This window comes from Mizuhopecten yessoensis, unplaced genomic scaffold (genome assembly GCF_002113885.1).
Source record: "Mizuhopecten yessoensis strain PY_sf001 unplaced genomic scaffold, ASM211388v2 scaffold715665, whole genome shotgun sequence".
Lineage (NCBI taxonomy): Eukaryota > Metazoa > Mollusca > Bivalvia > Pectinida > Pectinidae > Mizuhopecten > Mizuhopecten yessoensis.
Genome location: NW_018479730.1, coordinates 3,974 through 17,529, shown reverse-complemented (window position 1 = coordinate 17,529; position 13,556 = coordinate 3,974). Strand labels below are relative to the sequence as shown.

Below are 13,556 nucleotides of genomic sequence, written 5' to 3'. Positions count from 1 at the left end.
TATCATGTTATAACTCAAGTAATATATCATAATGTACTAGAAATACAATACCATGTTATAACTCAAGTAATATATCATAATGTACTAGAAATACAATATCATGTTATAATATAAATAAGATATCATTTTGTACTAGAAATACAATACCATGTTATAAGTCAAGTTACATGTATATACAGTATCATAATGTACTAGAAATACAATAGCATGTTATAATTTAAGTGATATATCATTTTGTACTAGAAATACAATATCATGTTATAATTTAAGTAAAATATCATAATGTACTAGAAATACAATATCATTTTATTTATTTTTTTCATTACGTAGTAAACACGTTATATTGTATAAAAACAACGTTTTCATTTTGTAGTAAACAAGCAATATTGTATAATAACGTGTTGGGTTTTTTTAAATCTTATTTTTTTTATTAACCATTAATCGCCAAAATTTAAGCATATTATATATAGTGTATTGTTTCACATTTAAAACGAAAAGGAAGTTAATAAAAGTAAATAATCAAAATGAAAGATTCAATCCGGTTATTCAGTGTATAACTTATTGCTGACCATAATTTCTTCCGTTTTGTGCACATTCAAAAATATTTGAATGTTCTAGCCTGGTGACATGTACGTACCATTGGATCGTCAAAGGCGATACATTTATGCGTTTGGTTGGTTTTTTAAAGCTTTTTCTGTTGTGTGTCACTGAATAAGACGTTGAAGTTATTTGTTCAAGTATATCCGACTTAATTGATAAGAACAAACTTGATAGAAATTTCCGAGTGCAAGATAATCTAATAATGATCACCACTACGGTTGGATATTTCTAAGTTAGATCTTTAAGGTAGGGGATGATTATGTTTCTCCCATCATTCCAATACAATTTTTCAAAACAACAGTTTTCATCATTTGTAATTGTGATCTGTTTGTTATCCTGATTTATACACGATCTCTCCGGTCCAAAGCTGATAATGATGTCATGTTGGATTGCTCCCTTGACGTTATAGTGTTGTTTCGTTCTGCGTGCAACCTGTAATTCCCTAAAAATGACAGAAAAATCAGACCATAGGGGAGGTGACAGAGATCTCGTGAACATGTGAAACGGGAGAAAAAATCATTAAAAGTTGGGATAACTCACGATCTAATTTTCTGTCCTTTAAACAAAGAAGGTTAATATTGACCAGACAATACGAAATGTAGTAGTCGTTCTTATATTAAGAAATGTTAATAAAGGTGTATTGAGAAGGTTCTTCAAACACTACTGTAGGCACACATCTTCCGTACGAATGGGCAAAAAATAGTTTAGCACCTTAAATGACTACAAAAAAATTAAATAACAATACACGAGAAAAACTGTGACATCATCCGGCAAGAATTACACAAGTTATTAATTATTGAATGGTATGCACTAGAATCTAGTGGCTACTTTTCAATGCTAAAATAAAGGTTGCGACTTAATCTGAAATACGCTCCTATATCAAAGCATGGAGTGCTTTACGTATACCGCAAAAACAGATACATGCAGAATTGTGTAGCATACAAGGCATATCTGCCGTCATATTATGACCTGTTTTAAGGTTGGTGAAGAACTTCAAGAATGGTAAAGTTAATATCAAAGAGGACACACGGCCAGGCAGACTAGTTGTTGCAGCATCAAAGGAGAATATTGCTGCTGTGAAAGCAATAATGAAGGATCATGGTCGTGATACTATTTATGAGATAGCTCATACAGTTGGCATTTCAGAAGGCAGTACATATCACATTCTGAAAGTAAAGAAGCTTAGTGTCCGATGGATCTACATTTGCTGATATCTGAATAAAGGCAAAACGTTTGAAATATTAAAAGATATATTGAAAATGCACGGTAATTGTCACTCAAAAAACTGTGTGGGTAACTTACAGGGACTGAGACTTGTGTCTATTACTTTGAAAATTTGAAAGCATCAAGAAAGTTTTGCAAGCCATTTTGTTCAACTCTATACTGCCAAGTTCTACAGAGGCAATTACTGAAGCCTGTCAACAGATTATATTTCAAATAAAAAGATTGAATAGCATCGAGCTGATTCACGACGATGATACATCCCACATAGGCATCAAAGGTACAGATTGACAACCCACCCAGATCTAAGTTCCTCTGTTTCATTTGAAAATGCTCTTTGATGATCGGTATGCCTCTAGACGTGCTCAGGGTAGTGCAATCTTCCAGTGTCTCGCCAGTATACCAAGGGGAGACTACCGCGCTGTGTTTACGGCATTTATAGCGCGATTGTGAAAGTGGTTTTTTTCTGTTTAGTGGGTGGTAGTTCAAAAGATAGTTATAGAAATATCAAACGATATACATCATACATGTGATTCCTGACAATAGTGGCAGAATTACTGAATGAACCTCGTATTACGTATTTAAATCTTATTTACTATCATGATTTAAAAAAGCCTGACCATTTATACTGCCTTTTAATCGAAGTGACAAGGATTGGTGTTTGAGCATTATTGCTGCTCAGCAATAGACAGTAACTTCTTGGTTAAGACCAATCATTGGCTACCGGGACGGCTGCGTGGACCACGTGGCTTGTTTCGTTTTTTGTAGGTCGGGTGTCTTTTTAATCTACCTGCACAACAGTTTGTTGTGAAATCGTTCAGACAGCTAAGCAGGGAAGACCAGAAGATAACAGTTGAAGGTAAGCTCTGTTATCTTATAATTTGTAAATGTATCATCCTTTAAGGTGAATTTTAAATATTTTGTCTAGAAATGTAGTGATATGCTTTTGCATGTGAGGTTTATTATGGTATACTTTTAATCAATGGTACTTTATTTCAACAAAACGTGAAATTATTTATTGTTTATTGTAAAGGACGCGTTAAATCCTGGAATCTACAGAATTATGAAAAAGAATTTGTCATGCGCTGCATAAACAATGTTTGTTTCCATGTTATGGAGTCTAGGGTTTGCTAGATTCATGAAAACTATGTGCTAGAGAAATACAACAATTTCTGAACCCGCTTCAAAACAAAAGGTATTTCAAACTTCAGATAAAATATACATCAAAATCCGATATGATTGTTTAAGATTATTTAACATCTAAGCAGGTAATGTTAAATTGCTCTACTAAGGAGCTTAACGTTGATTAGAACATGTGGGCTTTAAGTCTGCACGATACTAACATGCCAACCTGTTCTAGTTTTGATTCGTCTAAAACTACATTTCATAAATAATACTTCTGAAATCGACTAAAAAGACGATATGTGTATTCGACACTTGACTTGACTTGACACTTATATAGATAGTTCTCTTTTTAAATTTAAAAAACTTGAAATAAATATATTCACCATATATTATATCTGATATAATAATTCAATTGTATCCCATGTTATGCGCATGAACTATAGGTAAATGACTAATCATACAGAGCAACAGTACCTGTAAGGTCCATTTGATGCTCATTCAAGTTTGCATAAATCTTGCTAAGGTAATCAAATTTCTGAGTTGGCGTAAATGTCAGGTTTTAAAAGAGGGGGGGGGGAGTAAAGAAGTGATCGACACAAGCATACGGGTGTTAGTTGTTGAAGGCCCCTGTTCAGACTAAAGTTACTATTGACAGTTTTAAACAACATGATAAATTCTAAAATGATTGTGAATCAAAAGTGTGTTAACGTTATATTCTAACAAAAGGTATAAAAGATAGCACAAACCAAATGTGACGTCACAGGTTATCAATGGGGACAACTTAACCTAATTTAAGGCATTATCATCTGTGTGTTAGTCACAACTTATTCAGTTTGACAATATTGATCTAGCTATTGAAAGCACTCGTATTTCACAAAAAAAGACCTACAAATTTAAAGTCCTTGCAACAGCAAATGTCATCTGAAGACGGATGCCTAGGTAGACACCACTGAAAAAAGAAAGAGAAGAAGAGTCAGAGAGAGAGGGAGCAACAGGCAAAGCCTATACAAACCTTCTACTTTAAAGACATTCATTGACAAACCAACGTTGAGGAGGCACGGTAGTCTAGTGGTAGGATCCCGGGCTCGTGACCGAAGGGTTCGAGTCACGGCACGGCACTGTATCTATGAGCAACATACTTTACTCCGTTTGTTAGTCTACTCAGCTGTAAATGAGTACGTGGTTGGGCAGTGCTAGAATTGTTGAATGCTAGCACAGAAATGGAAGCTCCTGCAGTATGCTAACCGGGGAGTTGTGAAATATATTGGTCTGGTGGTTGCAAATGCCTTATAACCACAAAAAATAATTTGTGAACCGATTTGAGACGACCTACGAACTAGTATGAGATAAAACGGTATATAAGAACCTCGAATTATTATTATTATAACACATTTTAGTCTATGGCCTATGAACCTGACTACAATAAGAACTTGACCATTAAGACTGCACCAGCTTTAATCAGATCACACCAGACGTTATAGTTTGACACCCATGTGCAGTAGACAAATGAATTTGCTGATTACACACGAGGCACCTGTGTATAATCTGCAATCCTAAACTACGGTATCAGAGTTTGTGTTGACAAACTAATGTGCAAGAGCCTCAGTAAAATACTGGTATACTATTTCAGAAGTATAATTAAAAGTTCTGCTGTAAAACAGGCATCACCATTAGTATTCATTATACTTCTTTCTCTTCACATGACGGACATGCTTTTGTTTGAATTAAGCTCTGAAAAAACACATTATCAAGAAAGAATTAGATTATTCCGAAAAAGCATAATATGTCTAAACAATTACAATATAAAAGCATTCTAAAATTCTAAAATTAAATTAATTAAATTAATGTAACTAAATGGAATAATGGTAACAAACTGTGAATCAAAATGAGAAATTGTTTTGTGTATTATTTTATGTAAAAAATGCTTAACTCATGTTTAGAACAGTGTCGTTATTTGTATTATGAATAACAATAAAAATAAACCAGTTTCATTTTACCGACTTATTATCAAACTGTCAATCTAACTTGCAGATTAGGAAAATATGGGACACGTTATGAAATGACAAAAAAAACGGAATAAGTCCTACCCAGCAGCGGGGTTTAAAATTGACAGACATATAAAACGTGTAAATACGATATTATTTAAGCACAAAATAAAATAAAAAGTCTACCACATTCATTAGAATATGACAGAGATGTGTTTGTTAAACAGATCAACCTGTTTAGGGTTAACATAGGGAAGGCGATGTTACACTTATTGTCAGAACACGTACAAGTCCAAATTGAGTTTATGTAACTTAGTTTAAACAAAATATTCCTTATCCTACAACAATATGCCTTCCGATAATTTTGATGATTTATAAACAATTTCTCTACAAATATGTGCATTGGCATTTAATATGAAGGAAGATTAAAGTAGAAAATAGCGTCGATGAATATTTTACATTAACTTCCAACTGAAGACATATCTGGATTCCAATATGCTCTAAGTTCTAAAATATTACAATCGTGGTTAAAAATTTACACATTTGTTACCACACAACTACATATAACTCAACACGTGAAAGTTCGTTGGGGTTTTTACGTTAAGTATCATGTTTAGTTCCGAATGTCGCTATTTTGCAATGGTTAACATAAGTGTAAACTCTTGTGCTAAAATGTTATTATTATATTGAGCTTCCGAAACGACTTTGAACTCGGTGTAGAAGTTAATATCACTTACACAGGCGTACTTTGATGATTGTAAGTTATATAAATATTATTGTTATGACAGTCCTGCAAAAGTTGGGGAAAACGTACAAATTTAACCTCTACCTAGTTCTATAATCATCAGTGCACGAAAAACGGTTACGTGGCAAATCTAAAAGTTGTATATGGATTTATCAGTTCAATTGACGTATTGCGATATTTTTCGTCCGTCAATGTACGTCATGCGTAGTGTCTGGTGGGTAAACAATATATTGATCACTTAAAGCCTATGAAACGTCCAAACCTATCTCAAAATCTTTATAAGCTGATTCAACTGAACCAAATGATAATCTGAAAATCGACTGATGTTTACGATAAAGGTATTCTGTCATGATTAATCAGAAATCCAATCTGGCCACCATGGCCAAAAGGCCGCCATTTTGATAACCTATTCCAAGCTTCAACTCAACAAAGAACCTATTCCGTCTTTGCGTATTGCAGAGCTATCTTCTCTTATCAAAAGATATGGATTGTTACGTCATTTGTTTGTGAGTGCAACGTCATCAATTTTTGAGAAAACGACGTAATTTTCTCACACAAACCAATGACGTAACAATTAATATCTGCTCTCAAGAGAAGATACCTCTGCAATACGCAAAGACGGAATAAGAAAAGAGCAAACGTGATATTAAGTATTGAAAAGATCGAAAATTTGCGATATTTTTTGTTGGGGGGGGGGGGGGGGGAGAGATTATTACTTCTACCGTATGTATAACTTTAGACCAAGGAATCAATGACTTTCTCTCTCTTAATTGTTTTTGTTTCGGTTTGTTTGTGTTAGCGGTCTATTAACAGCTGAGGTATTTTAGAACGAGCCAGGTTTAAGTGGTGAAGGAAAAACCGGGAACCCCGGAACTACAAAACACCGACCTAAGGCCAATACCTGTCGATTGCCCTACGAAGGCATCAAACACCAACGACCAAGTGGTGGAAGACTAGTGACCGTAAATAGTCAGACGCCTTAACCACTTTGCCAACGACACCGAAATCTAGACACAATACATACAAGTTTTGTTTTATGATGTCATGTAGTTCACCAAAGCGGGCCATCTATGGATTTTGTCCCCATATTGAGACAAACCAGTGTTCCTAACAGTGTTAATTGATATTTCCTGTTACCGTTCATTATGTAGGGTAATCGTAACAACTGGGTAATACTTTTCAGCCTATGTGACCAGCTACAACACTGTGTTGGGTGCCTTCGGCATGGTATTTCCGTAAGGTAGCCTCCAGCAACCCATACACACACGGAAACGAGTCCTTAAATGACCAAATAGGACGTTGAACCAAATTAAATGAAACCGACCAGAATCGTGGCCCATTCATGAATACACAAATATCAGCATCTCAAATACTTGCAGGTTACATTAAAGTTGTTGTTTTTTTCGTTGACCACCGATGAGACAAAGCATTCTAGTAGGTTTCGTTCACATATACACACAACGTATGTTCATTCACGGTTGACGATCAACATAAAAACATAACAACATGTTTTCTTTTGTCCTTTGTTCTTTCAAGCAATCAAAAATGTCTGAGAACCCAAAACGTGTAGCTGTCATTGGCGCAGGTGTGGCAGGACTGAGTGTCCTCAGAAATCTCACTGATACAAGCAAGAACTATATCCCGACATGTTTTGAAAGAGGAAGTGACATAGGTGGTGTCTGGGTGTATAACAAAAACACCCATATCGATGAAAATGGAATGCCAGTTTTCACAAGCATGTATCGGGATTTAATGTAAGTGTAATAAACAATACAATATTAAACAACAATTACTCTAAAAGTGTGTATCACAACTTTCAAAATTTGTTTAAAACACAGTCCAAGTAGAGAACTTCTACCGTTTACAAAAATGTCATTAAAATGTTAGAAGCAACTACATTGTCCACTACACACTTTCATATAGCTCCTCAAATATTACATTTAATTAGTCAAGTCGTATTGCAAAGATATGCTCGGCATGTCAGCCTTAGTGTATTAGCATTCTAACATACTAATTGATGATTCCCTAATCGAACATAAGAGCTATGTGTAAAGTATTAGTTTTGAGAAATGGTTGTAACATAAATATATTTATCTTTGACATTTGGTCAAACCACTGACATTAAGAAACATATGAAAGACGACTAACCACAGCTTCATTGACATCATAACAAACCAAAACTCCATCGAGATATTTTTTCTTTGTTCGTTAGGCTTTACATGTATGGAGATAAGAATGATATTCGCTAGCTCAGGGGCACAATTTTATATATATATTTATACATTGTAGGACCAATATTCCAAAGCAATTGATGGCTTTTCCGGACTTTTCGTATCAACCTGGGCCGTCTTACATATCACGACCCGATGTGTGCGACTATTTACAAAGATACGCTGACAAATACGACCTCAGACAGCATATAAAGGTTTGTTTATAAACGTATTTCTCATGGCTGCAGATTGTCAAGATTGATCAAATTATTGTCCGTGACAATGGCTGTTTCACATGCGCTATACAGCTAAATATAGCTTTAAATAAACCGTACCCATACCCACCTGCTTGCGGCTGGCACGCGTCATATCCATGCCGTTTGTTCCATATTCAATCGGCATACTCCATCCGGCACGTTCCATATCCATCATGCACGCTCCTCATCCGTCCTGCACGCTCCCTATCCACCGACAAGCTGCATATACGACCGTCATGCTGCAAATAGGACCGTCACGCTTCATAATCCCTGACACACACCATACCTGTCAGGCATATTTTATATTTATCACATATCTGTTGAATCTTGTTATAGTAATACAAGCAATTTTCAGACCATGAAATACAACGTTCTGTATTACACATGTGCAATGCTGAATGTTGTATTTACCTACTAGCCGGAACTACTTTTTATTGGAATCCCCTTGCCATGGAGAACTGAAAAGTTCCCGGTATTTGCAAAAAACAATTAAGTTTATAAAATCTTTGTATCGATCTCTACCAAATTCGGCAAGTATGTGATAAAAGCAAGATCCGCGCACTCGTAAATATATTCTTCCACGCCATAAATTCGTGCTTTCTGATTCGTTAGAAAAACACAAGTGTGTGGTCTTGCATATGTATTAAATGCTAATATTTGATATGCTAAAACAGGGTATAATAATACCGCTCCCATAATGGAGATATCAGATTGAAAGTGAATAGAGTATGAATAGAATCATAACTATAGTAAAAAAGCATAGTCGTCATTTTACCTACATTTGGCTTGTTGAGTCAAAAAGATAAACAAGTACCTAACAGCTAAATATTGTTTTTATAAAAATATGGCGATATATAGATATAAAGAAATTGTTATGTATAATGTTTCAAAACGTTCTGCTTATTGATTTGTATAACCCCACGTATCATTGTCTTAAGAATACTTACTTACATTTTGTATTATTAGAAGAATATTTTATATCGCTTTTATACTTTCGATTTCTCATCAGATGAACACGTTTGTTCAAACTGTTCGTCCCAATGGCAAAGAAAGAGATACGAAATGGACTGTTAGCTATTTCGACGTGAGGAAAAAAGATGAGGTTCACAAAGAAGTTTTCGATAACGTTATTGTGTGCAGCGGGTAAGAGATGCCATCTATCGATTGATTAAGAAAATTATTGATGCTACCTTCATTTTTTTTAACAGATTTACGCTTTAGTGGGCAAAAGTAAAGGGGAAAGTGAAAATAGAAAAGTCGGATCAAGCCACATTTAAAAAAGATAAAACAATGTGGGTTTTTTTAATCTCAAAAATAAAGCTTAATCACGTGGGATTGAAATGCATTTTTGGAAGTGAATGTATTGCATGATCATTGCTAGTGTACATAATAAAGTATCAAAGTATATCTATTTATAAGTTTTTTGCAATCATACCAGAAGTACAATTACAAAAATACTTTAAATCACATTATTTACATTATGTAACGAAGTTTATTGGTGATTTGATTGAATATAATCACTAATTTGACATTATTCGTGAGTATTTCGTCAATTTAACTGTGACACTCTTTCAAATATTTTATATTCATGAGTAATTTATACAAAATTAGTTCTTCAGTGTTCTTTCCTTTTTGTGTTTAAGCGGACTTCCATGCATCTTATTGAAACGTGTGATATAACCAAATCTCGTACCTAAAGCATTATTAAGATGACAACACAGACAGAAATATAGACTTGTGATTTCTTATTCAGGTAGATTTGTCATTTGTAATGACATAATCTTCAGACTTGATACAGCTTTGATGTAAATATCCATTATCTTTTTGAATCTGCAAAACACAACAAAGATAAATTTGGATTGTTTCACAAACGTCTTGCTTACAGAATCTGCAAGTACTAAGTTTATTTATTCCAATTTCAAGTCACCATGAGAAACCCTATTCGCCGGAGGTCGACGGACTCGACAAATTCAAAGGCGAAGTCCTCCATAGTCATAACTACAGGATCCCGGAGTACTTTAAGGACAAGAAAGTTGTTATACTTGGAGCTTCATTTTCTGGACAGGATTTAGCCGTTGGGATATCGCGGTATGGAAAAAAGGTAACGCAAATCTACAAAATATGCCGGCATGTTATTTTTATCAAGAAACATATTTTCTGCAGGCTATTATATATAAGATGCAGTCTCTCCACGATGTCAGTATGAAACATTTTTTGCTTAACAAAGATCAATGATTTAGCAGGAGCCGGGATAAACTATCTAGGTTTTGGGTGATTTTAGATGGCAATCAAAAAGAGGTAGGATAAATGTACTCGTTGTCGTTTTCTATAGATCACAGAACATGTAGAACATTAACCGAATTTGATTATGAAATATTTTTTTTACAATTTTATCGTTAATTGCTTGTTTATCAATTTCTACAGTAAACATGTTTTTCTCGGTCGTTTTATGATGGGTCAACTATATCATTGAGCTTTCTTGACTAATAAGCTAGACTAAAATAAACGTTTTTTTCATGGATTTTGTTCAAACATATTTTCTTATTTATAATCATAACGATGGACTTGGTAGAATAGGAATATGTCTACCGATCAGAAAACTATAAGGAATTTATGCTAAAGGTACAAAATTCCAACGCTTTGAGTTGAATTTCCATCAAAGGAAAAGCTCCAATAGGTTTCATATAATTCGTATTTCATCACCGGGACTCTTGATTAAATACATACCAATTATGACATTTGTAACGCGAATACCTATCAGCATCATGACTTGAAAAAATAAATTAAAAAAAACTCCTTCAGAAGCAAACAACATTTATTATCTTTGAATATAAAGAAAATACCATAACTTTATTGGAAAAATCATTTTATTATATTTAGGTTTTCCTCAGTCATGTGAAGGACCCCCTTCTGACAGTACTGCCAGCAAAAGTGGTGGAAAAACCAGGAATCAAACATATGACTGAAAGTGGGGTAGTTTTCCTCGATGACACCAATGAAGAAGTGGATGTTCTTCTGTTCTGCACTGGTTACCGAACTCATTTTCCCTTTCTGTCCAAAGACGTATTGCAAATTAACTGCCAGCGCGTTACACCAGTGTACAAGCACATTGTGCACATTAAATTCCCCACCCTGTTCTTTGTCGGTATTCCAAAACTTCTGAGTTATTTCCCACAAAGCTTCGAAATAGCAAAAGCTATAGTTGCCATTTTGAATGGTACTGTCATACTACCGTCAGAAGACCAGATGTCGGATGATGCCGAAAACGATTTCGCCCAGAGAAAGAAAGAGGGGCTGGATGACTCTCAAGCTCACTTCATGGGGGATGGAGATCGTCAATGGCGCTTCAACAAGGATATAGCAAAGATGGCAGGGCTCGATCCTCTCCCTACTTCTTTTCAGCGTCTCTGGGACTACGTAATAGTTCAAAGAGATCATCATTTCCTCACTTTCCGCAAACAGAATTTTGATATTATTGATTCTGACAAAATTGTTGAAGTTCAGTAATGAAGAGGCTGGCTACTTTGAATGATGATCTCATTACCGATAGCTCAGTGTATGTAAGACAATATCATATCTTCTATATATTTACAGTTCGTAATCTTTATTACAAAGAATTATATTTCATAGGATTTTTAAGATTTTACTGAATGACAACTTATAAACTGGAACATTGTGATGAATCATACGGTTACGCAGAAAGCTATCCTAAGGACTTTTAATTTTCACAAACTTTTTGCAGTTCAGAATTGATTGAATCGGTGAACTAAAAAAAACACATTAACGTATGTGACCTGATCGTAGCGTATTTCATGTTGACAAAGAGTTATTGGTAATGGTATATACCCAAAGAACTATAAATCGTGTACTTAACGTATGAAGTGATAAGGTAATATACAATATATATTTTTCTACATGTCATCGCCATGATAATAATGTTTGATTGGTTATATCTTGGTCTGGAAAAAACTGCTCTGTTCTTGATTGAAGCTGCGAACGCGCTATCGATTAAACACAAGAAATAAGCGTAAGTAATAGCAGTTTAATTTAATGGGACACCATGCTATACAGACTTTCCATAAGACTATGTTTTAACAGTTACAAAAGCATATGAGAATTTAGGAAAATACTATCATTTATGTATTTTCGTTGTTATTTAGGGAGATATTATTTTTGCATTTGATATATATAAATAGTTATGCTATTTTCATAGTACACTTGGAAACAAAACCACCGATATATTAGAGAAATTTAACGCATATTCAGAGATTTAAATTGCTTACGAGAAACATGGGGAGACTCAGGCTTAATGAAAAATTATGAAATTAATGAAACGACGTGCTATGTGTAATGTTTCTAGAAAACATCAAAATTAAGATCTTTTTCATGCAAACATTAATTCCGATATTTGAAAAACAAGCCCTTGACTAAAGTACTCTGAGTAAATAAACACTTCAGAAGATGCAATCAGTGAAGAAGCCCACGTATATGAAGATAATTTATATAAACCGTAAATTCATAAATAACTAGAGATTGATGACTACATACACTTATTTCCCTTTAGGGCTCAGGTTAAACCTATTTCATCAATCAAGACCTAGTTATCTTTACCATATCCTCAGAATATCTTGGTGCTTGCTTGTATTTTATCGTACAAATAGATTGAAACGCGTTTTCTAATAAACTAATAACTCTTGATAATACAACACTGTTACTAACTATATATTTATGATTGTAATAAATGATTAAACTCATAATAATAAGATATTGTTATTGTTACCTGAAATATGTTTATGTTACTGGATTTTTTTAACAGTTTGTATCTTCATATTAACTTTCATTGCGACTGTTTCGTTTCCGGACACCTTAAAAAAGTAAGGACACCTTACTAAGCAATAACTGAAGTTTGGTCTTAGTGTTAAGTGTTGGCCCAACTGAGGGAAGTTATGGGTTCTTTTCAATAAACAAGACAAATCAATGTCCGAGGAAATTGGTACTTAATTTTCTCTGCCTGACTTTTAGCTTTACATAGGTTACGGTAACGGACTGCTGTACTGCAATTAGTATAATATGACCTTGTGTGACCTGGTGGAATTTGAATGTATAATGTGACCGTGTGTGACCTGGTAAAATTTGTATGTAAAATGTGACTTTTTGTGACCTGGTAGAATTTGAATGTATAATGTGATCTTGTGTGACCTGGAAGAATTGGCATGTTAAATGTGACCTTGTGTGACCTGGTGGAATTTGAATGTATAATATGACCTTGTGTGACCTAGTAGAATTTGAATGTATAATGTGACCTTTGTGACCTGGAAGAATTGGCATGTATAATGCGACCCTGCGTGACCTGGTGGAATTTAAATGTATAATATGACCTTGTGTGACCTGGTAGAATTTCCATGTATAATGT

At 34.4% G+C, this 13,556-nt stretch overlaps 1 protein-coding gene across 2 annotated transcripts; it reads left to right on the top strand.

The window, feature by feature from the left end:
* Window positions 1-2,628: 2,628 nt before the first annotated feature.
* Window positions 2,629-12,894, top strand: LOC110441181 (dimethylaniline monooxygenase [N-oxide-forming] 1-like). Of its 2 annotated transcripts, XM_021484279.1 has the most exons (6): window positions 2,629-2,680; window positions 7,213-7,430; window positions 7,966-8,101; window positions 9,153-9,286; window positions 10,067-10,244; window positions 11,024-12,894. In XM_021484279.1, exons 2-6 carry the CDS (start codon window positions 7,222-7,224, stop codon window positions 11,648-11,650), a joined length of 1,284 nt encoding a protein of 427 aa, XP_021339954.1. In that variant the 5' UTR covers window positions 2,629-2,680; window positions 7,213-7,221; the 3' UTR covers window positions 11,651-12,894. The 2 variants fall into 2 exon arrangements, with proteins under 2 accessions (XP_021339954.1, XP_021339953.1); XM_021484278.1 differs by lacking the exon at window positions 2,629-2,680 and having other exon boundaries at window positions 7,177-7,430.
* The last annotated feature ends 662 nt before the right edge of the window (window positions 12,895-13,556 follow it).